Raw genomic sequence first — 26,477 nt, 5'->3', positions numbered from 1 at the left:
ATGGCCCGCCCACCTACTCTTGGGCAAACCACCTGCCTTCTCCCCTGCCACGCCTTGGTCTTAATTGATTAATTAATAGATTTAATTAGGCGGGAGGCTGCCCATTTTCTGCCTCACTGCTATCGGGCGCTGTCTGCGGCTCCATTCCTCCTCTACACTGCAGCCCAAGCCTTGCTGATGACATCATGATGTTTTCAAATCCGCCAGTGCCCCACGATGGGCCCCAGAATCCTGTTGTAGGACCCCACTTGGGTTCCTTCCTTCAGACGGACTCTGCCGCCATCATACTGGGCCACATACTGGGTGGGCGGATGAGAATAGGATGGGATTCAACACAGACAAGTGCAAAGTGATGCACCTGGGGAGGAACAACCGGCACCATACCTACAGGTTGGGGAAACTCCCCTTTTGTCAGCACAGAGGCGGAAAAGGATCTTGGAGTCATCATTGACTCCAAGATGAACATGGGCCGGCAGTGTGGGGATGCAGTCAGGAAGGCCAACTGCACCTTGTCGTGCATCCACAGGTGCATCACAAGCAGATCCAAGGAGGTGATCCTCCCCCTCTATGTGGCATTGGTCAGGCTGCAGCTGGAGTACTGTGTCCAGTTCTGGGTGCCACACTTCAAGAGGGATGTGGACAACATGGAGAAGGTCCAGAGGAGGGCCACTCACATGATCAGGGGCAGCAGGGGAGGCCCTACGAGGAGAGGCTAAGGGACCTGAACCTGTTCAGCCTCCATAAGAGAAGGCTGAGGGGGGATCTAGTGGCCTGTTATAAACTAGTCAGAGGGGACCAGCAGGCATTGGGGGAGTCCCTGTTCCCCCAAGCACTGCCAGGGGTGACCAGGAATAACGGTCACAAGCTGGCAGAAGGTAGATTTAGGCTGGATATCAGGAGGCGCTACTTCACAGTCAGGGTGGTTAGGATCTGGAACCAATTTCCAAGAGAAGTGGTGCAGGCTCCTACCCTGGGCATTTTTAAGAGGAGGCTAGATGAACACCTTGCTGGGGTCGTTTGACCCCAGTACTCTTTCCTGCCATGGCAGGGGGTCGGACTAGATGATCTACTCAGGTCCCTTCTGACTCTAGAAACTATGAAACCATGTAACTTTTAACTCAAGTTAATTTTAAAGATTGCTGACTCTTAACTTTAACTATTTATATTTTTTATAAACTTTTCCCATGACTGTTTTTATATTTATTGCAACCACATATGCATCTCTGTGATCCTTCCAGTACCATAATGTGACATGGCATCCAAACTGGCTGAATACCACCTCTGAAGAGGAGAAAATAAAATGAAAGGAATAAAGGAAATGAGAGAAAGTGGTATACCATGACATAAGGGGACATCTTATTTTCTTCATTACCAAGCTGTAAGGCAGACAGCAAATTGCATTCTCTTGCCAGAGATGAGCTGAAAAGAAAAAAAAGAAGCACTGAAGTGCTCTAAGAGGGGCTGAGAGGACAGGAGAAACCCTGGTTCAGTGAACAGGGTAAGGCCAAGCAGAGAAAAATAAACTTTGAATGGATACTATGCAGAAGATTTGGGTCACCAGCCGAAACCAGAGCAGGTTCATTGCGGAAACCCAGATCCCAATGGAACAGAAAAGGAGAGGGAACCAACTCTGCAAAAAGATGGAAAAAGATGGGAAAAGACTGAAAAGATAAGCCCACTTGCATACAGCAGTAAAAAAATGAAGCAGAGGGATTTTAAAAAGAAGATTTAAAAAAAAAGATTTTTCCATAGGTGATGGAGAAGAGTTTTCCATAGTTCCAACTTTGCCAACTCTTACAATTTTATCGCAACTCTCATGCTGCATGATACTTTTCTTAAAGTCTCAGCTTCTGAGTCACAAGAATCTCTTCTTTCATTGGAGGATGCAGGGAGAAAAGTTAGCTTCTAGCCTTTACAGTTGCAGAGAGGAGCTAGAAAAAGATCCTCTCTAGGACAAAAATAAAAAATAATAAAAAAGAAGGTCTATAAAAAAGCAAAACATTTAAGAAATGAAATCTCGCAACTGCTTACCCTACCTGATGATTTGGGGATCTGACTAAACATTGTTGCACTATTGGGACTGGGAGTATCCTAATATCTAAAACAATTTGCTGATTATACTCAGTATGGGTGAAATACAGATGCTGTTTTGAGTAGCTTTGTGAAACATCACACATTCTCAACTAAAGCACTGAATTGCAGCCACAATTCCTTGTCTACAATATGGGGGACAAGACATAGGATGAGCTAATAACATTAGGTCCTAATGCAAGATGAGAAGCATATGAAACAATGAAGAACAGAATGAGATTTGTTTGACTGGGAAATCTGAGTAACTGCCACAGTAGCAGAAAGCTGAGCAAGAGCACTGACTACAACACAGGGAAGTTCAATCAAGATGTTTACAGAGAAATAGAAGTAGAAAACCTAAGCAATTCTGAAAAATTGGTGTACAATACCTCTGCAGTCATGTGAAAATGAACAAGCTGCTGAAGGCCAGAAATATCTGAAAAAGGTATAAACCCATGTACTTTTGTGGAGACCTCCAAAAACAGAAGATGTGGCACAGGGGATTTAAAGAAAGAGAGAGAGAGAGACTGAAAGAAGAGAGATTCAGCATGTGATTATGATATGCTGGGCACATCTACACATGTGCTTTACTGTGCAGTAAACTAATTTACTGCACAGTAAAGTGTCACCATGTACACATGCATGGCAGTTGGGCTGGTATTGTCTAATTTACAATGTTGTTGAATAGTCCTTTCAGACACAGCTACTATCCAGTGGTGGAGTAAATTACTGTGCTTAACCATACATGTACACAGTGACATCAGGATTAGTTAACTCTAGCTCAAATTGTGCCAGTTTAGTCACTTGTGTTAACTGCACTTGTAAATGCACCCACGCTACTCCCAATCTAGTAAGCAGCATCTTGCTAAACAAACTGGATTCAGTGGACAAGTGGATTCAGCAACAAATTTAAGAGATCTGCATCCTGCAAAGATAAAAGAACTTGTGACAGAAGGCAAAGTTTAGCTAGCTCACTGACAGTATACAAATTAAAATACTCCAGCAAGGATTTATTTTAATTCTGGGTTTTAAAAATACAGCTAAATACAGGATTTGCAGATAATCAATGGCAAATTTGGACTAGAAAGGAAACCTTGTTTCAGCTGGTGAGTCTGATCAATGTTTTTTGAATGATAAGTCAGGGTCTTGGGGGAAACCAGAGTTCAAGAATATGGAAAACCAGGAAAAGGATTAAACTAGATGTAGTGAAAGAGGATGAGGAAGCAGAATGGGCCAAGCTTAAACCCAAAGACAAGACTAAAGGAAGGAGACTAGATCTTTAACAATTTTAGAAGGGATATTTAACCTCATGCCTTATGGCTTCAGCCCACCTCTGACTTCAGTGGCAGAACTAGGATGGAGTACCTGTGCCAGACACCAACTTGGGAGAGCAAGAAATGTAAAAAAATGGCCACCACCACCATACTGGTGGCAGCAGCAACATCCAGAAATCTCCACTGCCCTTGTGTGAGGCAGCTAACCCAGGTTTCCAGCCACATTGTTACCTTTCTGAATTTTTCAGATTAGGATGAAAAGGCCAAATAAAAAGGGAAAATTAACTCATCTCTGTCTTGGATGAAGGTCTCAGAGGAAACCCTCTGGAGCATCTAGTACTGGCCAGTGTTGGAGACAAAATACTGAGTAGGTGACCCAGTATGGCAATACCAGATCCTACATGTGTGCAAGAGATCAGACTAGTGTTTCTTCCAACTCTAATTCTAATTCCTATGGTTTATGCTCCTGAATCCTAGATCATTATAAGGAATAACAATTACACCAGCCAGGAATCTGGCCCACAGAGAAGATTATTAAGTCTAAGATATAAGGAGAAAGAAAGACAAGTATCTTAAGTCAGAAAGAGAAAGAGAAACACAAGGTATAATGTTGGAAGAAAAAGGAAGAAAAAAAAAGGGGAAGCCTAAACCCAAGAAAGGAAAACAAAATGAGTGCATGGTACATTGATAGAAATTCACCTGAATATGAGGCAGAATAATCTTCTCAGTGGTGGCATTCAAATGCCATAAGTTGTGCCCTCATTTAAAAAAGTATATTAGTGACCTTAGGATCATAGGAAAGTAGTACTGGAAGGGACCTCCCATAAGGCACAACCAAAAGTGACAATTTTTGCCCAATCTGGCCCCTGAAAGCACTCTACAGCCATGACCAGACACAAGTGCATGGCTTCAGAGTGCTTTAAAAGGGCCTGAGGTGGGGGTGGACTCGAATCCACACTCACCCTCTCCCCCCGCAGTCTACCTGGGGAAACCCCAGAATAGATCTCCCTTCCCTGCCTTCTTCCTCTCCCATGTTAAGTTAGCAAGGAAGGTGGGAGAGAGGGGGCAGAACTAGGGAAAGAGGTTGGGACTATCCAGCAGTTAATGTCTGTTGGCTCAGGAGGACTGATGTAATTCATGGGGTTTTCTGTGCAGTGCTGCAAGTTAGATCCAGGAGCTGTATTTCTACCTGCGCCTATGGTTATGCAGTCCAGCTCTCTGCTCAAGACAGGAGCATCCTTGACTAAACCACGACAGCCAACTCTCTGTCTAACCTGCTCTTGAAAACTTTCAAGGATGGAGATTACACAACTTCTCTACATAGTCTGTTCCAATGTTTGATCACTCTCATACTGAAAAAGTTCTTCCTAATCAATCTAAATTTCACTTTTTTCAGCTTGCTCCTAGTCATATCTCCTATAGCCACAGAGAAAAGCCTATCTCTCTCTTCTCTGTAATGGCCTTCAGGTATTTGAAGACTGTTATCAAATCATCCTCCTTAATCTTCTCTTCTCCAGATTTTCCTCATAAGTCTTGCTTCCCAGGTTCCTAATAATTTTTGTTGCTCTGAACTGGACTCTTTTCCAACTGTCCACACCCTTCTTGAAGTGTGGGGCCCAAAAATGGACATAGTAGTCCAGTATTGTGGCCTTTTTTGATACTGGATTAGTGTTTCCTCAGCTGAATGATGTGCTGTAAAGCATCTAAAGAGTTAATAGGCAACATGATATGTGGCAGAGATGTTTTCAAAATTTTCTCTGAAATATTAGTGGTTCTGTAACCTGCCAACTTCTTCCTAGCTTATTCACACAACAGGTCACTATTATTTTGGCACAAGGGACAAATTTAAGAATGCAATTCCAGCCTTACCCCTAATTCTCTCTCTCTCTCTTTTTTAATTAAATCAGACTAACAGCCTTTGAATGTAGTTTTTATAATCACTGCACAGAAAGCAGCAAGTTTGTAAGTGCAGTAGCCAATTTATATATTTATTACCTTGTTATGTAAATGATATAATCTATCTTTTCTTCTGCAAAAGTGAAATCATATCCCTGAGCAGTAGGGGAAATGCTATAATAAATCTTGCTTGTTAAATTGACCAAACCCATGTTATGTTTGAATAATAATTTTGTTTCGTTGTGTAAAAAGGCAAAGTGCCAGAGACCAGATCTTTGCTTCTTTTTATAAGTGCTGCTTGCAGTGTGTTTATATTTGTATTTATGAAGTGCATTTTCTTACACTTCCCCAAGCAGTGAATGACATGCCTGCCATGAAGTGAGAGCAGCACTTGCGGCAGCTATTTATGTCAAACATATTACTGCCAATTAATGCAAGGTGGTATTAACTGAAACTCTGCTCTACAATATTGAGCCTTTTCTTCTTGAATTTCTTTCCTGTCTGTGAGCTTGATTTAAACTCAGGTCTTCAAAAGTCAGTCAATAACAGATGGTTAATCAATTCTAACAGCACACGCTGTGAAATGGAAACAGTCAGCAATTGTTGAATTAACAATTAATAACTTTCCAGAAAGACTTTCCTTGATGCATGCCGAGTACAGCATAACAAGGTTTTTTCCCCCAATTAAATATTAATGAATGGAAGAGAGATTCAGGGAAATAAAATTAACATCTAATTAGGACAGTTCCTTTATTGCCCCTCTCCTTTCCCCCATATACAAATCAGGAACTTATTCAATCAATGTGCTCTAGGAAATTCAGACTTCATCTAACGTCTTTGAAAAAAACTCTTAAAACATGAATATTGTCACAACTAAAAAGAAAAGAAGAGGCAAACCACAGAAGTAAATATCACGCCATGTGCAGAAACCCTTAAGAATGAGAGTCTCTCAATAGATGGATGCTTTCTCCATTGGAGAGAGCAGAGAGACAGTGAAAGGAAAACACATTTTCCCAGGAAGTGATTAAAATGGCCTTTTCTGTTTTCAGTTTACTACCTCCTGGTTTAGCTGACCAGAAAGTGGATTATAACTTCTTTTTAAAAAAATGCTGCAGCATAGCAGATATTCAAACGTGGAGTGACAATGGTAGCGTACAAAAATTTTCTCCTGGGAGAGTCATGGGTCTCCCAAAAGATATCACAAGTGTATAGAAGTTTTTCTCCCACAGTAAAAATGGCCGATCTGGGAGAAAAAAAGAACCCTGGCAGAACCAGGGTTAAATCACTATCAGGAGAGTTGTTCCTGGGAGAGCGAATGTCTATACATGCTGACAATGCAGTCTGACCACGAGCCTTCTCGGTTAGCCAGTCATGTCTGCCCTATGCACTGCTGTCATCTGTTGCCAGACAGAATAAGGGAGCCTGCAGAGCATACTGAGATGTGTGCACAGAACCCCCTGGCTGCACAGTATCAGCACAGCAAGCTCTTCACTCTTCAGGGCCTCTGCATTTGAATGTGTGAACCTGGCCCTGGGTAAGTTTTTCTACTACGAGAACAAACCTAGGAGAATTCTCCCAGAATATTTAGGCTGTGGTCACACATTCAAATAAATTGCGTCTTTAAAACCCGAATGGATGCAGGGTGCTGCTGGAGCTAGAATAGACAGCTGGGCTTACTGTGCCTCTGGTGATCGTTAGGCACAGTCTGCTTTGTGGGTACAGAGACTGCATTTATTTGCTTTCTGTTTGCAAGTTCATGGTGTTACATTCAGTCCAGTGCCTGCCTGTAAGAACATGGAAGGAAAAGAAAAGTACAAACTTCCAATTCTAATATAGTTGGGAGGCAGTGAAAGTCTTTCTACAGACCATTAAGAGTCCTTTAGAGCTTAAGGGCCAGTGTGGGGTTTGTACACACAACTGACTGACATGCTAATATTGTTGGCATAATACTGAGAAATTATATCTGAAAATTTAGTCCTAAACATTTAAATTATTTGGTTTTCTGCCCCTGGGTAAAATAGCAGTTTCTTCCTCAGTTCCTCTGTGCCTGGCATTTTTTCAGAGATGTGTAATTTAAATGAACTGCTAGCTAAATTCTAAATACATACTTTTGATCATCTATAACATATTGGCCAGGAAGAACCTGAGCTTGACTTTCAAACTCAAGATTGAGTTTGTAGTGGTAGCACCTAGGGAAAAAATCTTTGCTCTTATAAAAAGAATATGCTTGATGTGGAAATCATCATGAAGACCTAAGAATACAATGCTGGTTTTTAAGGTTATTTTTCAGAACAGAACCACAGTTTAAACAGCAGCTTTTAAAAAAAATCTCCATTTAAATCAAGCCAAAAAGGCAGGCTTGATGAAGGGATAACATAATGCAATTGATTCAGATGTTACACGGTAAGCCTAAGTTTGACTTACTCTGTGCTTTATCAGAGGAAATTAAGTTTTTATACTGGTATTTAGAAGTGCTTACATCAAATATTTCTGATAGATTTAATGGTATAACCTAAGGCCCTTTTTTCTGAAATGGGGAAATAAGACTGGTAAGCCCCAAATTACTGTTTATAAAGTACTTTCTGATACAGTAATCTAAAAGACTTGTGGATCAATTACTCTGAGCTCATCTAGCACATTCCCAGCTTCAGAACTGTGTTAGAAGAAACTAAAGGAACAATTATTTTCCTTATATTGTTTTGTAAACAACCTCTGCAACTCCTAGTATGATTTCATGTGTGAAAAGAGGTGGTCCATCTACTCAGTAACGTAAGGGAAAGTGTCTACAGTTTTATCATGTACTATGACTGAAGATGACTGACACAATCCTGAATCCTGGCCTAGGATAAATAAGTTACCTCCTCCAAAATACTTACCTTCACCAGCTCCATGACAAGGTACAACTCAGTTGGCATGTCCATCTCCTCAATCAGAAGAACAATATTGGGGTGTTTGACTCTTCTTAAAATAGATACCTCATTCTGGATCATGTGTTCCTGCCAGACAGCAAATATTTTAAATACATATGAATTAGTGAGGGAAAAACAAACAAGAAACCCCTTTGCTGCAATTGCACAAACTACTGCATAATCTACTGTTTTTGTTTTAATAGATTTTTTGGAAGTTTTTGAAAGTTGCAAATGGTGTTTATAATGATGTGGAACATGTCTAACAACTAGATCACTATAATGAAAGAGGAACAGGAAAGAGAAGAGAATGAAGAAAATGAAATGGGGGAAGGCAGACCTGTTTCCATTGCATACAAAATGTTGATGATGAAACATCTTTTTTTTCTAATGTAAAACATATTTTCAAATCAATTAAAAGTACAGTGGTGTATCCCAAAAGCCCTAATTATAGAATTATAAAAACCAGCAATAATTCAGTAGTGTAATGATATATATTATATATAATAATTATTTTGCTATTTTCCCTATCATCTAAGGCCATGTGTGGAGGAAATGAGAGGTGTGTGTGCACAACACTTTAAAGTAGGTTAAATGCTTTTGCACTGCTTTAATGGTGTTGGTGTTTGCATGCCTCGGTGGTGTATTGAACATTAATTCCAGCAGCTGTAGGAAATTCGGTGGCGTAATGCACCTTAAATGACTTGGGGCGCAGCAAACTAAAATTCCTTTGAGTTTTAGCTTGCTACCCCTACAACCGTGGAGTGAAGAACTGGGCTCTGTGCAGCTCTGTGGCTCTGCAGGAAGCCCTGCAGACAGCTTGGTAGGAGCACAAGGAAAGCAGGCTCCACCCAGGAAAAGCAGCAAGCATGAACTTCCCCCGCCCCCCCTCAGAGCCTGCCTGAGCTGCCTGGGGGCCGGTGCTTCCCTCTGCAGCTACGGTGCTCCCTGCAACTGTCCAAGCCAGGTGCCTGCAGGCAGGTGCCTGAGGGGGCGCCGCCAATTCCATGGAGGGAAGAACCAACCCACCCGCCTACAGTCCAGGGTCCACTCCGCCTGCTGGCAGCTCGCCCTCCCCTCCCTGCTGAAGAGGCAGGTAAGTCATCAGGGTGTGTGCCTGACACAGGGATTTAATCAGCCCTAAAAAGAAGCAGTGTTTTTTAAAACCCACTGCTTGAATTTAGGGCCTCTGTTTCATCTACATACACCCCAGGACCACAGAACCTCGATGCTTTAGTTAAAGCAAATGAATATGTACACCCACACCCCAGCTTAGCTAAATGTCGAATCAAGTAAGCACATCTTGTATGGTACTCTGCAGACTAATAGGCTTTCTGCTCTGCCTAGGACAGAGCATTCCAAAGGCATGTGCCCTCCACTGAGAAGAGTTGCCAGGATAGTTCAAATACCCAGAACTTCCCAAACTGATGTTCACTTTCAAAACAGGATGTCAATCTCTCAGGGTGAAATTACTTATTAGAGTTAGCAGCTGCTAATTGTGAAGAATATTAGTTACTGTTAAGCTTAACACATGCTAGTGATCAGTCACACTAACTTGCATTGATCAGACCTGCCACAAGATAGCTGGTGACCCAGGACATGGCTAAGGACTGTAAGTCTGCTCTGTGCCTGCCCCATTCACCAACTCTCTATCCACAGTATAGGCTTTGGGGGGGGAATAGAAGGAAAAGGGACCCCCGCACCACTTGGATCACCTCATGCCTCCACCCCCTGATCATGCCCCTAATCAGCCCCTTCATCCCCAGATCGTTGCCTTGCCATCCCAATCAGCCTGAAAGCAGTGGCAATGGAAAGTCCCATTCCTTGCCTGCTTCCAAGCTCTTTGCAGTCTGCATCACGCCCATGCACCCAGATCCAGCCCCCACTGTGCTCTGCAGCTTCTTAGAAGCTCCTTTCCCCCTCCACTTATTCCCCCCTTCCCCCTTCAGATGCAGGGCCCAGCAGGGGCTGTATCCAGGCATGGGGGGGAGGGGCAGCAGTGGAAGCTACAAGGAGCCCAGGAGAAGGCAGAAAGGCGGGAACCCCTCAAAGCCACTGCCACCATTCTTGGGCTCATTGAAGTGGTAGAGTAGATCGGGGGAGGGGGAGAAGGGTGGAGGGGCCAATGGTAAGCAGAGGGGATGATTGAGAGGGCAATTCAGGGGCAGATCAGGTGACTGGCACAGCTGGGAGGCAATCTGGGGGTGGAGGGGAAAATTTAAGGGGATGGGAGGAGCCTGGCATCTCCTTGTCCACCCACCCTCTGCCTCCCTCTGTCCCCCGCTTCTCCTGCCCTCCCTCCCCACTTCCCCATTCTCCTGGTCCCCCTGCCTCTCCCTTTGCCCTCCCTTGCAACTTACCCTCTCACCACTCAGCTCCTTCCCAGCTGTCAGTCCTTGAAGAAAGCTAGTCCATGCTTGGAGTGGTGCCTCCTGGGATACTGGAGGACCACAAATTGATGATTTTATCCCAGGTGAAAAGCCAGATATTAACTTAACTTGAGCTAGGTAGCATAGCTCAAAGAAATCCTTGCCTTGGAATAACTTTAAGATGTTTGGGGGGCATGTAGCCCTTGTCAACGAGCCTTAATGTGTGATCATTCAAGTTTTAAGTGCACTTAATGTGGTCTAACTGTAACACGTAATCTCACCCTCCAAAAAAACCCATATTGCTAGAAATACTTTGAGCCCTTATTTGATCTTTTGAACTTACTTTTCCTCTACATTTACTTTTTTTGATGATTTTCAGAGCATATTCTCTACCAGTTGACCTGAGGAGAGAAAAATTCAACTTTCAGTCATGGTGAACATTTTTTCCCCAGCAGATTCTGTTTTTGCCATTAAAGTAACTGTTTCCCAAACTTAGCAAATAACTTCAGCCAAAGAAACTGAAAAAAAATCTTGAAAAAGGCAAAACATTTCAAATCTTCTAAGTTGTTTCATTTTTTTAGTTTAAAATGTTATTGGATTAATAATTTTTCTTTAATTAAAAAACCCCCAAAGTATGTTATCCCTGGAGCATTAAAATAAATGCTTTGAGTTAAATGAAATTTTTTAAAAATAAATTTTGTTCTGATAATTTTGTAAAGTTAGTTCTACTTATGACTGCTAAATTAAAAAATATATAATCTGAATAATTTTGAAAGGCATAACAAGTATATGGCAATCCTGTGGTGTTTAAAGATAATGTTGCTAGTGAGATAAAACAGATTAATAAAGTCTCGGGTCATACAGAGATGATAGGAACAGTCCATAAGGGCATATAAAATATAATTTTAGGTTTTAATGCTGTTGAGGTAGCTATTAGAAATGAACATCTATGATCACTAATAATCCAATATTTATTGCAAAGTAGTTATGCACTCAATTTGTTAAAAAACTAAATATAATAATGTCTTTTTTAAAGCAAGTTACAACTCTGATTCTGATAGTTAACAGAGCTGATCATGAAACTCCATTTACCCAGCTCCAATTTCACTACAAACATGAAATGGAGATCAGAAATTAAAGTAAAAAACCTTTCTAGAAAGTATTGCTGTTTCACAATAATGCTCTAAATATAACTTGCAGTACACTGTCCTTACATAATTACTTTAACATGCTATTGGTTAAAATAAAAAGTAAAAATCATCTCTAAAATTTCACACAGCAATTGCTTCATTCTTCATCAAGTGAAACACAGTAACATTGAGAAATGCTAGAAGTGCATACTGTCTGCTGCCAAAAAAGGGTGGTCTGCCTGCCAAGTGGAAACATAAGTGAGTCATGAACTGAAAATATTGTTTTAAGGGACTGCTTGGACACTTTAATTGCCATACTGAAATATGCAGATATCTCTTAGTAATGGCATAATGCTGGAGTATTCATTTTAGGATGTATGGGAACATTTATAAAAGTGCAAAAAGTGACAAACTTAGTTGCAGTTGAGTTCTAAAATCAGTAGGGTCCTCAAATAGACTTTAAATTAGGATACAAATTAAGAAAATGTGTAATAAGTAAATTCTGGATGATGTTCATGTCTTCAAAAGTACAGCTTGTCTATTAAAGGCCCCAAGAAAATAAAAAACAGGAATACCATAACATCCATGTTTTCCCCACTAGAGGGCTTCATGCTACAACTCTGAGAAATGGGCCACTCTTAGCCCTGAGGTGGCCTTGATGAGGATGCACTTATTCCAAGTACATACATGTGAACAAGATAAGGAACAGATAGAGATATTTACAGTGTAAATTTCTTTTTGGAATATGGGAGGAGTGGGGCACAGGTGGGATGTGGCTCAGATGCCTAGGGTTAAATCTCAGGTAAATGTAATTTTTCATTGCCAGTTAATTAGATTGTTTGACTGCATTTTGAATGTTTTCTTTCTGTCACAAGAAAGGGAATTAAATACTCTGTGGTGGTTCTATAGACTGTTTACTCTGAAATACTGGAAACATTAAATAGCCTGGAAATATGAAATTTTGCAAATCTCTGAAAGTTAGAAAACTAACATGTCTGATAACATACTTGAAAGACACATTACTCAAATAACTGAAACAAAGAGATAACAAGCAGATGACAACATCCCTTTTTGGTTTGGCAAAAAAGAAAACAGAACCTAGGAAAATGCAAATAATTATCCTACTTCTCCTTATTAGCTGTCCAGGCACAGACTGTCCCAACCATTGAAATGCTGGTGGCTTACAGACCTTTCACTGGACATTCAGAACAATACCAGATACTCACGGTGAGATGAATGTTATTTCTTGCTCTTTCTTGAGCAACAAAAAGTTGCAGTGCAAAGTAGGAAATAGTGATTATTGCTATATAAAAGTTTATAACGATGGTACAAGTACCTGGTATATTCCTTGACTTTTGATTAATTAAAATAACCCACCCCAATAAGGGGCTCAGTGCTTCTTTCCTTGAACACTCTAAGATCTCACAAAGTCCAATGAAAATTTTGGTGTGCCTGGAATGTGGCATCATGTTCATAATTATTTGTATAGAACATATATGCATGCATATGAATAAATAATACATTATGTATGATAAATTGGAAATATGCAATAAATACTATGTATGAAGTTCCCCTGAAGGGCTTAAGTAGGGTAAGCCAATCCTAGCCTAGTGGTAGTTTTTAACAGATCAAAATATCATTTCTGAAATTCTAATAGGACACAAGCAAGGAGAGCTTTCTATCAGTAGGAAAGGGAAATTCCCCCAGCTCCCTGGAGTCAACCTGCAAATGCCTGAGGTATCGGACTTTAAACTTAGGGCTTCGAAATGACAGTTTAGGTCCTTTTGGAAGGTGTTTTTCATTTATTAGTTTGACTGTTTCTTGTTCTCTAAACTCAATGATGGCTTAGGTATCCAATGTTACGGGGGATACATATAAGGAATATTAACAGTTATTTTCTATTCTCAAAATATTCCTAAAAATGTCTCTCATACACACCCACGGAATATACATGAAGGTGTAGTCTGGAGATTTTATCAACCCTCAACCAGACCACTGAATCATATATTCCCCAAATAAAGGGCAGGGGTAACTCTTCTAACTCTTCTCCTTTGCTCTCCTTAAGGGGATCTTGACATGGCTAAGAGCCACAGGACACAAAACTTTCAAGAAGTGCATGCCCTGAAGTCAGTGATCTGTGCACAGCACCTCAGTTCAAATAACACTTTGTCATTGAATGCCTTCTTGAAATAAACCATAAGCAAGAACTGAAGAAGAAACAAAATAAGTGATGAACAGAGGGAATGAAAAGATTGTTTATATTTAACTACTACTGTCTCTGCAGGGGTTACATTTAAATGCCCTGAGAATACCATGCAGCTCACAAGCCAAGAGATAGCCACCATTGTTATAGTGTATTCAGTACATAGAGAACAGAGTTTATTAAAGATATCTTAGAAGGGCTGATGTTTAACACTCCTTCATGGTGTAGCCAGTTCTAAAATTACTGTTCAGCACCACTACATACGTGCCCGTTAGGACTGTGCAAAACTTCAGTCCCTGATTCAATTTGGCGGAGATTCGGCCCGATTCAGTGACCAAATCTCTGAATCCAAATTGAATCAGAGGACCCTTTAATCTCTCCAGTTCGAATTGGAACCCTCCGAATTGATTCAGAGAGATTCGGAAAGATTCAGAGATTCAGACATAGACACAGCTTTAAATGTTTTTTCTACATACCCCTAGGTAGCAGGCAGCTCATGAATGCTGCAATGCCAGGGTGCATAGAGCGTCCCACAGAAGCCCTGCACCCCCCATGGCTGATTGCCGAGTTGGGGGGTGCAGAGCGCTCCCCTGCGGACTTCTGGTCCACTTCTGGGTTTGCCACTGAACACGTGGAGGCCCCCCCTGAACTCCTGATGCACCCCAGCATCGCAGCATTCACAAGCCACACTGGTACCTCGAGGTATGTTGAAAAAACATCTCAAGCTGTGTCTATGTCCGAATTGCTGATTCTCTGAATCAGCATCAAATCTTCAGATTCAGATTTGGCCAAATCAAATCAGGGACAGTGATCTGAATCAATGAATCAAATCACTCCCCCTGATTTAGGCCGAATCCAAATAGAACAGGGCCTGTTTGCACACCCCCAATGCCTGTATGAGGTAGTTAACTGTGTTACTCTGAAGTCAGGCAAAAGGCAGGCCAGAGCATCTGCTGCAGGTGATGAAGTGAGCTCTTGCTTGTGAAATCTTATGTATCCCTAATTCAACTTAATCTAAAAGATGCATCTCTCCCCTGCCCTCTACATACATACCAATTTTGTGTATATAATTTTCATCTACAAAATATTCTTGCAACCGGCCTGAACTGTACTGAAGTCTGTTCTGACCAGTACAAAAGAGAAACTTCAAAAATAGATAGCAAGAAAATAGTTTTCAAAACATTATTTTAGTAAAACAAGGAAGATTTAGGTGAAAAAATGGTAGAATTATGCTGAACCTAGGAAGGGAAAAACTTTCATAGCAGAAGTTATTAGACTACTTTTTCCATTTTTTTACATCTGGAGTTGAGACATTACCTTATTCCACATGTCCCACAGTCTGCAAATAAAGATATGATCTACGAAGAGCATAACATTAATGATTGCTTTTACAGTAATAAGCAAATAATCCATCTCACCTTTCTATACACTCCTTTACAATAGCAAAATTTCCATCCCCTATAGTCCTTCCAACTTTATATCTCTCTGCTATTGATGCTGGAACCTGGAAGCCTTCCTCCAACACTTCTGAAAGAATCATTAATACATTTTTATTGGTAGTGAAGGAAACACAGATGTTGCACATAACATGCAGTTTAGTCTATGGTCTAGGAGACTGGAAACCATTCAGAATCAATATCTCATTTACTGTACAGCAAAACTATGCTGCTGACACTGTATATACTCAACAGGTTCACACAGATAAAATGATGAAAAATAAAACCTCCACAGGCTCTAGACTTACAGACATTTAAGTTTTACATGAGTTACAGCTGTCACTGCAACAAGCTCACAGCATAATAAAGATACTGCATTCTTTTTGTTAAAATGGTGATCTGCACAAGCGCAGTCCAGCCTTAGATAGAGTTGGAACTTCATGACAAAGCATGATTAAATATACGTACCAAAGAAGTCCAACACTCAAGCACTTGCTTTATTACATCCTGTAAACTGAGACATCCATAAAATTCTTCATGTGCTAAGTGCTATTTTCCCTCAATATTAAATACTTAATTTTTAAACAAATGTTCTCAATAATCTCACCTTCATATGCAACCTGGGCACCAGATGTCTAGGTATAGTTGCATTACACATTGTGCCTAAGCACACAAAACATTTGTAGCTTCAGCTATTTTGGCACACACAAACGCACCACAACTCTTGAAATGTTTTCAAAAGAGCAGTTTATCAGTAGCTAATAAAGCTTCCAAAAGCTGAGGCCATACACTTCAACTTACACTAATCACAACTATGCCACATAAAAGTAGGAAGTAGTGACTAATATCTACATCTCTTACAGATGTGACTCTTAAATTTACATTTTAACAGCAGTAAATTTTAATTGGATTTCACACAACAGAGTAAAAAATATGAGTTCTTGACATGAAAGATGTTCGTTTGTTATAATCTTGTGTTTCAGATAGAGTGCTGCACTTTGTGGGAGAGAGGGGACAGAAGGCATGTTTTGCCTTAAATTATAAATGGTACAGAGTTGTTTTTCTCAGGTAACGTGTGTTAGAATTAAAAGGATCAGACTGTACACTGCCCCTTAGCTGTCCTATCTTCACCCTTGGCATGTGGCAAGAATATCCATCTCTGTGCAAGGACACAAGAAGGAAGCATGTGCCAGTTCCAGTGTGTTTGTAGAACTTCCACAGTCCCATGTTCTGTGGCTGTCATTTATCTGTTGAAGCCCAAAGTGATTCCCATACTTCTCAGTAAAGTAGCTTTACATGCAAGAAACATTCCCTTGTAGACATAGTATGGAGGAGCTACTAAAATACCATCTCTTGCAAGGAGATTGAGGGCATTTTGGTAAATATCTTGACCATTCTCTAAATCAGTGTGGGCCAACCCTTTTGGCAGGGATGCCACAGACTAGCACTGCTCCCTTCCTCCACCAAGTGCCACTGCAAATCTCTTCCCTTGTCTGATCTGTTTCTTTGCTTTTTGTCCTGTGCTCCTTACCCAATCCATTGCTCTACTTTCTGTTTCCTTCCCTATACTCCCTGCCCCACCTGTTGTCTTGTTTTCTGCTTCCTGCTCTATCTGCCACTGTGATGCTTGTCTCCTCCCTGATCACCTACATGCCACACACACAGACTGCCGATGCCATTTGCCGATGCTCTATACTTTCATTGCAGAAAGAGGTTGTTAAGAGACAGTGGCTTCCAGGGAACTTTTAAAGATTAAGGGGATTATAAAAATAACTAATTTATATAGATTTCAATTAATCATTGCTTTTATTTTAAAATCAAATCCATCTGCTTCACACCATTTATCTCATCCTGAGACATTATCAACAGGCTGTGGCACTGGCACTTGGTTTTCTAATGCATATCTGAACTGTATAGTTTATGTGACAGTCTAAACTCATCTAAGCAAGGAGTAGCTCAATTTACAGGTAAGCAAAACATTCACTTCCCCGTTGATACTCAAATTTATGGAAATAAAATAGAAAATTAAACAGAAGAAATATTATGGGGTATCCCCTGTGGCAATGAAGATCTTGAAATGTGGTCATGAGCAAGGGGTAATTCAGTCTCTTTGGCTAGGAACAGACATTCAAAAAGCCACAACCTGAATTGATTTAATCCTTGAAGGTTAGTCTAACCAGCCTAGATCGAACCAATTTGCAACTGAATAGATATACAGGAAATGTAAGCACATGCCTGCAGTGGCTCAGGTCAGATGCCTGGGGGTGCTAGAGTAACCTTGGTTGCAGGGAAGCTGTGTGAGGTGGGGGGAGAGGGGTAGGCATGGCTAGGCTCGACAGCGGCTTCAAGTGAACTGGCCAGGGATGGGGTTTAATTCCCTACTCAGTGTCCCACCAGCATGGACCCAAGCTAGGGTCCTCCTGGTGCTTTCCCCTCGCTGTTCCAGTGGTGGGGACAGGGGTGTGGCCAGAGGCCGGCTGGCTTGGCCCCTGAAGCTGAGAGGGCAGGGAGGGTTTTTTTCCCCCCCCCTCTGCCCCATGGGACTTCAGCCAGGTTCTGCCACCTCCAGCAGCCACTGATAGCTCCCTGTGTGGGGTGAGTGGCAGAATAACCTCCCTCCCTGCTCCCTCACCTAAGGGGGCCTTGCTGGATGGCTTCTGACCATGCCCCTGCTCTTGCTGCTGGAGTGGCAAGGGGATGGGGACCCTGTTGGAGGCAGCACCCTGTCATGGTTTCCTGGGAGTGCAAGCCTCTTTCCGGCACGGGCTGTGCTGTTGATGGGAGCAGGGCGGGGTGGGCCAGGTGGTGACAGCTGCCCTAGACTGTGCAAGGCAAGCAGTGGCAGTATGCTAGGAGAAGCATGGGGGACTATGGCCACCCTTCTGAGCCCTGGTACCGCTGCTTGCTCCACACAGTCTGTGGCAGCTCTGCCTACCCCACCTCACTCTGCTCCCACCTGCAGTGCAGCCCCGCTACCAGGAAGAGGCCTGCACTCCTGGGAAACCATGACAGCTGCTGCTACCCCCATCAAGGTGCAGGGGTGGGGGCGTAGCCAGAGGCTGGCCGGCATGGCGCCCTTAGGTGGGTGGGGGCAGGGAAGGGACCATTTCCCCCTTCCTCCAGCATCTGGCAGATGAGGCAGGGAAGGAACTTATTTCACCACTTGCCCCACACAGGCAGCGATTGGCAGTGGTGGCAGTCAGGGTTGGCAGCCCCTGGCAGTGGTTCCCTGGAGGTAGAAGGGTTGTAGTGGGAAATAAACCCTCAGGGGCCATGCTGGCTGGCTTCTGGCATCACCCCAGCTGTGAGGGAGGGGAGTGCCAGGTGGACCCGAGCTTGGGTATGTGCCAGTGGGACAGGGACTTAAACCCCCTCCCTGGCCAGTTCAATTGAGGCTACTTCTGGGGCTGGCCATGCCCCTGTTGCTGAAGCAGCAAGCGGAGAAATGCCTGGCAGGTCCATGATGGTGGGACAGGGGAGGGAGGGGGGAATAAGCCTCTTCCCTTCCCCTTTTACCTTAAGGGGGTTGGCATTTGGCCATGCCACCATCCAGTTCTGCTCTAGCTAAGGAGCAGAGGGGTGGGGCCAGCCCTATTCCATTGGAGCAGAGAGCATAGCCCTTCCCTGGGCTGCAGAGCATGCTGGGATGCTGGGGGACTCTGATTTAATTTAAATTAGGAATGGGCCTGGGGCAGAAGTTCTATAAACCAGTTTGAGCTCTATTAGTTAAGTATGATACTACATTCAACCAGGTTTATCTCAAAACAGTTTCGGTCATGTTGAAACTGGTTTATGTACACTGAACTTATGTTCTGTTACAGGTTCAAACCAGTTTCTAATCACTTAAACCAGTTTATGTGCAACTTTTGTCCTTAGCCATATGGACCAATTGTACCTTAAGGTTCCTATCATTTCCTCACACACAGGTGGGCAAATGGGCCTAGATCATTTTAGAACTTGATCTCCCTGGTATTTTAGAAGTGTGTTTTAGTTTTTACATTTGACTGATTATTGCTTTAAACTACATCTTCTCTCTGTTTTATCAAGTCCTTTGATTCCTTTTATTTTTTATTTTGTTTTTCATTTTTTATAGATGTATTTTTAAATTATGTACCTGCATAGGTGGGCATAGGTAAGGGGTGATGTAAGTAAAATGAGCGCAATAGGTTGGTCTGCCTCTTTAAGGTGAAGCCCCCTGCAAAACAAGGTATTTGGGCCAGAAGGAGAGGAACCAGCTGGAAAGAGGTCAGGTGACACCCTGATGAGCAACTGATTCTGAAGGACCGAGACTGTAAATCCACGGTGAATTGGTTCTGGGGGAAAAAAGCCTTTTGTTGCAGGACCCTGCAAAAGTACATGTCCACTGTCCACTTTAAGTTCTTCTAATGTGGGATAAGATGTGCTAAAGCTTTTTCCCAGAATGAGGTGATGTGTGTCTGCAGGGCTTCTGTGAGCCATTTCAGGGACAAAACTGGCCAAAAGTATGTGCTCTTGTTCACCACCTACTGGCAGAGGAGTTGCAATCCAAGTGGGTTAGGCTATGAGCCTAAGCCTAGGGACAGAAGTTACACATAAACTGGTATAAGTGATCAGAAACTAGTTCCAATCTGTAACATAACAGAAGTTCAGTGCACATAAATCACTTTCCATGTGCCTGAAACTGGTTTAAGATAAACCAGACAGGTTACAAGGGTGGGCGGACAAGAATAGGATGGGTTTCAACACAGACAAGTGCAAGGTGATGCACCTCGGGAGGAACAACCGGCACCATACCTACAGGTTGGGGAACTCCCCTCTTGTCAGCACAGAGGCGGAAAAGGATCTGGGGGTCATCATTGACTCCAAGATGAACATGGGCTGGCAGTGTGGAGAGGCAGTTAGAAAGGCCAACCGCACCTTGTCATGCATCTACAGATGCATCTTGAGCAGGTCCAAAGAGGTGATCCTCCCCCTCTATGCGGCACTGGTCAGGCCGCAGCTGGAGTACTGCGTCCAGTTCTGGGCGCCACACTTCAAGAGGGATGTTGACAGCATGGAGAGGGTCCAGAGGAGGGCCACTCATATGATCAGGGGACAACAGGGCAGGTCCTATGAGGAGAGGCTACAGGACCTGAACCTGTTCAGCCTCCAAAAGAGAAGGCTGAGGGGGGATCTAGTGGCCTGTTATAAACTAGTCAGGGGGGATCAGCAGGCACTGGGGGGAGTCACTGTTCCCCCGAGCACTGCCAGGAGTGACCAGGAATAATGGTCACAAGCTGGCAGAGGGCAGGTTTAGGTTAGCTATCAGGAGGTGCTACTTCATGGTCAGGGCGGCTAGGGTCTGGAACCAACTTCCAAGAGAAGTGGTGCAGGCTTCTACCCTGGGGGTGTTTAAGAGGAGGTTAGATGCACATCTTGCTGGGGTCGTTTGACCCTATATTCTTTCCTGCCATGGCAGGGGGTCAGACTAGATGATCTGCTCAGGTTCCTTCCGACCCTAGAAACTATGAAACTCTAAACCTAGATGGATGTAGTATCAGACTTAACTGATTTAGGTTAAAACAGTTTATTGAACTTCTGTCCCAGATCCCATCCAGGTTCAAGTAAACCCACAGTCCTCCAGCACGGCAGGATACTTTGAATCTCCTTGCACACCTCCCTCCCAGGTGGGTGAGTAAGCCTTGGCTCAAGCTATCTGCTTCAGCCAAGCAGAGGTATACTCTAGTGTTCTCCAGGTTCTGGCCCGGGCCACAGCAGGCATATGGTCATATTTGCAGAATCAAAAGTGAATACCTGTTCTCTTGGTTCAGTCTATGCAGCTTAGACTAACCTGTTAAGATTTAATTGCTCTTTTTGACTGTCTGTACTTAGCCTAAGTGACCGAACTACACCTGTTTTGATCTAGGTCAAACACTCAGTCAGGATTCTCTCAAATGAAACATCTATTCACAGACTAAAACAGCCTGGTGGAGAACTAGGGAGCAGGCTGGCAACACCCTCTGAGAGTAGGGGAAATGAGCACTTGGGCTTAGGTCAAACTATTTTACTTAGGGTTTTGTAATAATTACTGGTGCAACTAATACTTGGTACTGTGCCAGAAAGGTCTAGCACTCTTTGGGGCAGGGACCATCTCTTCATTCTGTCTGTAGAGCATAATGGATGCTGGTTTGTAACTAGAACTCTCATGGCGTGTCTGTACCATAGCAGGCCTGAATGTGCTCCACTCAGATCCACAGACACACTCTAAATGGCAAGTTTACTAGATGGGGTGTTCCAGGCTTGTCTACAACATCCACTCTTAAGCCCTTATTTATGATGAAGCATTCATGAGAGATTCAAAACCTCAGTGGGGTGGATGGAGAGAACCCAATGCTACTGCACATATCCTATGTGCTAGGGTAATAAGTAAACTCCGGGTATGGTGTTTAATACTTCCTGAACTAAGGAGACTGCAAATAATTTATAACAACAAATAGCCACTATCATCCCATCACCTGAAAACTCTATGAATACATATTGTAAAACAGCTCAGTCCTTAGGAGAGACATTTATTCCTTGTCAAGAATAAAACCAGTTTAATGCCCTAGTATTCTTCTAAAGCAATTTGAGTGAAATCCTGACTATTAAAATCAAGGGCAAAGTTTTGGTGCAACTCAGCAGGGCTACATTTAATTAATTTTAAGACCAACAGAGGCCATTGTGGTAATAGAATTTGACTTCCTTTCCTTTTTGCATTCACACACAAAAAGTCCTCTTAAAATTCTTTTGCTGTACCCTGAAATCTGGACTGAACAGACAAGCTTTTCAGACTAAGCAATTTATGTTTGAACTAATATTGTGCCCAGCAAGAGGAAGTAATTCAATTAGTTCTTCCATTAACTGACTCATAATGTACTGGTGGCCTTTCAAAATCTTCAAGAATCCACTGCTACTGGGAAGTCTGTGGAAATCTGTAGAAACATTGCAACTGAAAACACTGAAATATGTCCATTTTGGATTCAGGGCAAACCTGATTGTGGCTGGTATGGACTCACTGCTTAAACCTGTTCAATAAAACTGGTGACTCTTTTAACTTTCAATGCATCCCATCTTTTTTTGGAGAAATAGCAACTCATTTCCTATACAAACACTGTGCTATCATTATTCTGGTGTTTGGAAGTGTCATCCTTCTAGGATCTCTTTTACCTTCTCCAGGTCCATCATTTTCATCCATGGAGCTGCAAACTTTGGTGCTTGCTAATGAGGTAGAGGAGCCACTGTGTTGGGAGCTCTGGAAATGCAGAAAGATAAATGAAGATAGATGATTGTTAAGGCTCACCAGTATTGCAGCATGATTTTACTTGGCAGAAATCCCACAGGGGAGGGGAGTGCCTTCCATGTGAAACATCCATTGACTCCCTTGAAAAGGCCTACAGGGAATCTGACAAAAGATTTTTCTGCTCATGAAATGCTTTTGGGTCCCCTTTAAACTGCAGTTTTTGTTATTTCATTTGCAGCTGAGATCCTATACACTTTACATTGAAAAACAGGTGTAAAATGGTTCTATGTTTGGTGCACATTTTGGAATTGATATATGAAAAGTCACCAACCGGGTATGTTCTCTACTAGCAGGAAGTGGCTAATAGTTGGTTCTCATTATCATTAGTCCAGCTTCCACCAAAAACGAAACGTTAATTATGACTCAAAAATGTGTTTTGTTACAACCAGATCCCTTTCTCTCTTGGAAATATCCATTTGGCAAAAATCTCCCCAGTAGGTTTTAAAGCAGGCAGGCACATTTCATTTGTACAGGGAGAAAATGAAATATCAACATTACCATATATATGGTTGTTTTCTAGAAAAGCAAGACATCTTATCTCATGCTGCTTCTCCCACTAATGATTAAATGAAGTCCCAGACACAGAAATACCATCTACAAGTCTACAGCTTTTAGGATTTCTTCAGGATTCTCCCACCCTGCAGTTTAGTCCTTGTTGAGAGCTGAAAAGGTTACAAAGGAAATAGCAGCAATTTAAACTTGCAGCCATAAAAAAGTATTTCCTTAGATTTTCAGAATTGATCTTATGTTTTTCAAACTGTGAGTTCCTAAGTGCTGCATTGTTTGTAGTTTCCCTCTGAGTTTTGTATCTCAAAGATCTAGACTGTACTAAGCATAACCTATATAACAATCCCACAGGGACAGAGACTGGACTATATCTTTCTTTGTAATTGCTAGGTATGGGGCACTCTGTTAGTAATTAATAGATTATACAAACTTAGCTGAATATACAGTCATGGAGTCATTTTGTGCAACACTGAAATAAAAATCACTTCAAGGTGGAACAGAGCAGCTCTTTAGGGCAGGAAGTGACTAACAGTGTTGTAGCCAGTTAAAATTTCAGTGGAGTATGGAGCTAGGCAGGATGCAATTACCAGAGTCAGAAAATATCCAGGATGCTGGAGTTTATTTGAACTTGCAGGCAAGCTTTTAACTTCTCTCATATTAGACTGAGGTCAGCGAATTTACACAAAAGCTGAATTTGGCCTATCTTTAAATAAGCCTGATAATTTGCACATTCAATGCCTGCTAAGACATTTTATGTCTGTATTTAACTTTTCATTACCATGGCTAGGGACAAACATTCAAAAAGACTGAGCCTGAATTGATTCAATCTTTGCAGGTTAGTCTAACTTAGCTTGGCTGAATCAGTTTGTAACTACACAGACATCCCAGAAATGCAGGCACATGTCTGAAATGACTAATTTTAGAAGCCAGAGGGCGCTACAGCAGCCCTTACTTCCCTTCCACAGTGATGAGCAGAGGGCGGGGGGGAGGAGGAGGGGGAGCATGGTCAGGCCCCAGCAAGATGCTCTGATTAGGGATTGCCCCCCGCCTCCCCTTCTGCCCAGCCCAGCAGGGAATTGATAACACAATGTTTATCACCCCTAACTCAGTGTTTATCACCCTATTAAGAAAACAACAGAGGGACATTACCAGCTACCTGCTGATTCTGCCTTTGTCCTGTGTGCCACAGGACAGACCATAGCCAGCATGTGGTCTGCTAGCTAATGCTGGGAAGTGTCTGTAAGGCAGAGGGGACCCCTCCTTAGCAGGGAGGGGAGGGAGACAGCAGGGGGAAGCCAGGCCCCTGTCTCTGCCAAGCTCCAGCCAGGGAACAGAGGGGAGGGTCCAGCTCTGCTGTGGGGCAGAGAGCCCCACCTAGCCCAGACTGCATGCCGGGATGCTGGGGGCATCTGGTTTAACTTAAACAAGCAAGGGGTCTGGGGCAGACATTGCATAAACTGGTTTGACCCAAATCAGTTAAATCTGATACTACATTCAACCAGGTTTATCTCAGACTGGTTTCAGCCATTTCCAAACTAGTTTATGTGCACTGAACATCTGTTCTGTTACAGGCTTAAACCAGTTTCTGATCACTTAAACCAGTTTATGTGTAATGTATGTCCCTAGCCCACAAGTTCAGTATTGTCATCCATGTGATCATTTCTTCTGGGCTTTGACTAGAATTAAAATTTCACTTATCAGTTTTTGGATTATATTAACTGCCTCTTATTGACAGAAATGGGCACCAACTGACTGACACAGTTTGCTGAGGCATTACTGCCCTTGCTGGAGGATTAGGACATGTTTACACAAGTGTTATCTATATTTAATCTCTGCTAGATATTGTGTGAAAACTTACTTCAGAAATATTTGCAAATGACAATAAAAGTAAGAGGCAAACTGCATAAATTCTCAGAGCAGGGCATAATGATTATTAGGGAAAACATTTTCTTTGACCTTTGCTAGAAGAACATGTAGTAAATTGCTTTCACTATTAATTCTGGTGCTTCTCTTAACTTTCCTATGACTAACCAAGAAAATTAGCATTGCTTTCTTCATCTTACTCATTTTTAAGCACACTATGTTCAGATACACAAAATGGATCTTTAAAAAATGTAAAGAGCTGTAATAAAACAAGATCACTGGAAGTGCTGGATTTTCAGATTACCAAATCATTTCTGCATACATTTTTTTTATTTTAAATGGCAAGACTATTTTTTTCACCAGATGGTACTTCATACATTACTGATTACCCACCACAACTTCTTCCTTTAGCATTTTAATTATCTCTCCACAGATTGTTAACACCATAGCTTTCAGTCCTAGAGTGGGAATGAGAGTGCTATTTCAGCTGAGATTGTTTCAACCTGATTGCCAACACTCAGGCTTAGATTCACATCTAAACACCTGAGTTTTCAAGGATGCTGAGCTACCACTGACTTTGCTGAGATTTGTGGGTACTTGATCCTTCTGAAAATCAGGTCACTTTAAAATTTAAGTATGTGCCTGAGTGCACATATAGTCCCAATGAGCTACACATATTTTTGAGGTTATGTATACACTTAAGTACTTACTTAAATAGTGTAAAGCTTGAATATACCATTAGAAGCATAATTCTAGTCACCAGATATGAACATTTTGTGTCTGTGAATTTTAGAGAAAACAGTTTAATTCTAGATCTGTTTTTAAAAGCCTCAATCTCTCCTCTCAGTGTACCATGTACAGTAGTGAAGACAGGGCACCCTAATGGAGCATTACAACTATATATATTACAACATGTCTGTGTGCAAAACACCCACTCACTTTAGTTAGATTTGTGTGCATAAAAGCAAGGACTTCTCAATGGCAGGGAGGGATTTGTTACTAAGCGTGTTAATGAAAATACTTATTAAGACTTTTAAAACTACTGTACTCCAAAAACATGAAGGAAACATGCCCTTTATGCAACGGTTAAAAACAGGAGGAATTTCTTAGAGGACTAGATTAAAAAAATTAAAAGCAGGAATTGTTTGCCTTATGCACTGCCAGTCTCACTTGCTAATCTGCCTAAGGTTACTAAGAGTGGCACATAATAGTTTTCCCATTATTATTCAGTTGTTTGGAACTATATAAAGGCTTTTATCTCTATCTATCTATCATTATGTAAGTTAGAAAGATACTCAGTTCATTTAAACATTAATTAGCTTTTTCTTCCCACCGAGTTGAGAGTCCTCTGAGCCTCTGGGCCTCATGTCTCTTGAGAGTTTTAGTGTTTCTTCCAGTTGGTTTGCCAATCCTGATGCAGCTTGTTCCGCACACTGCAGTTCACACAGCTGTAAACCCCATTAGGGTTATTACAGAGGAGGAAAAAAATAAAAACCATACCAGTGAGAGCAAAATCGTTTCAACCC

The 26,477-nt window shown here is 42.1% G+C and overlaps 1 protein-coding gene across 2 annotated transcripts in view; it reads right to left on the bottom strand.

Annotated features, from left to right (window-relative positions):
• DCLK1 (doublecortin like kinase 1) overlaps positions 1 to 26,477 on the bottom strand; it is a 405,319-nt gene that overhangs the window by 43,400 nt on the left and 335,442 nt on the right. For both annotated transcript variants that reach the window (XM_090027476.1, XM_090027468.1), the window contains exons 7-10: positions 22,449 to 22,533; positions 15,267 to 15,375; positions 10,859 to 10,916; positions 8,117 to 8,236 (exon numbers count right to left, since the gene is read on the bottom strand). In XM_090027476.1, coding sequence (XP_089883602.1) covers positions 8,117 to 8,236; positions 10,859 to 10,916; positions 15,267 to 15,375; positions 22,449 to 22,533 — 372 coding nt within the window. The remainder of the gene's footprint in view (positions 1 to 8,116; positions 8,237 to 10,858; positions 10,917 to 15,266; positions 15,376 to 22,448; positions 22,534 to 26,477) is intronic.

This window comes from Crocodylus siamensis, chromosome 1, assembly GCF_052110815.1.
Source record: "Crocodylus siamensis isolate JL-2025a chromosome 1, ASM5211081v1, whole genome shotgun sequence".
NCBI classification, from domain to species: Eukaryota; Metazoa; Chordata; order Crocodylia; family Crocodylidae; genus Crocodylus; species Crocodylus siamensis.
This window is presented reverse-complemented; position numbering and strand designations above follow the sequence as displayed.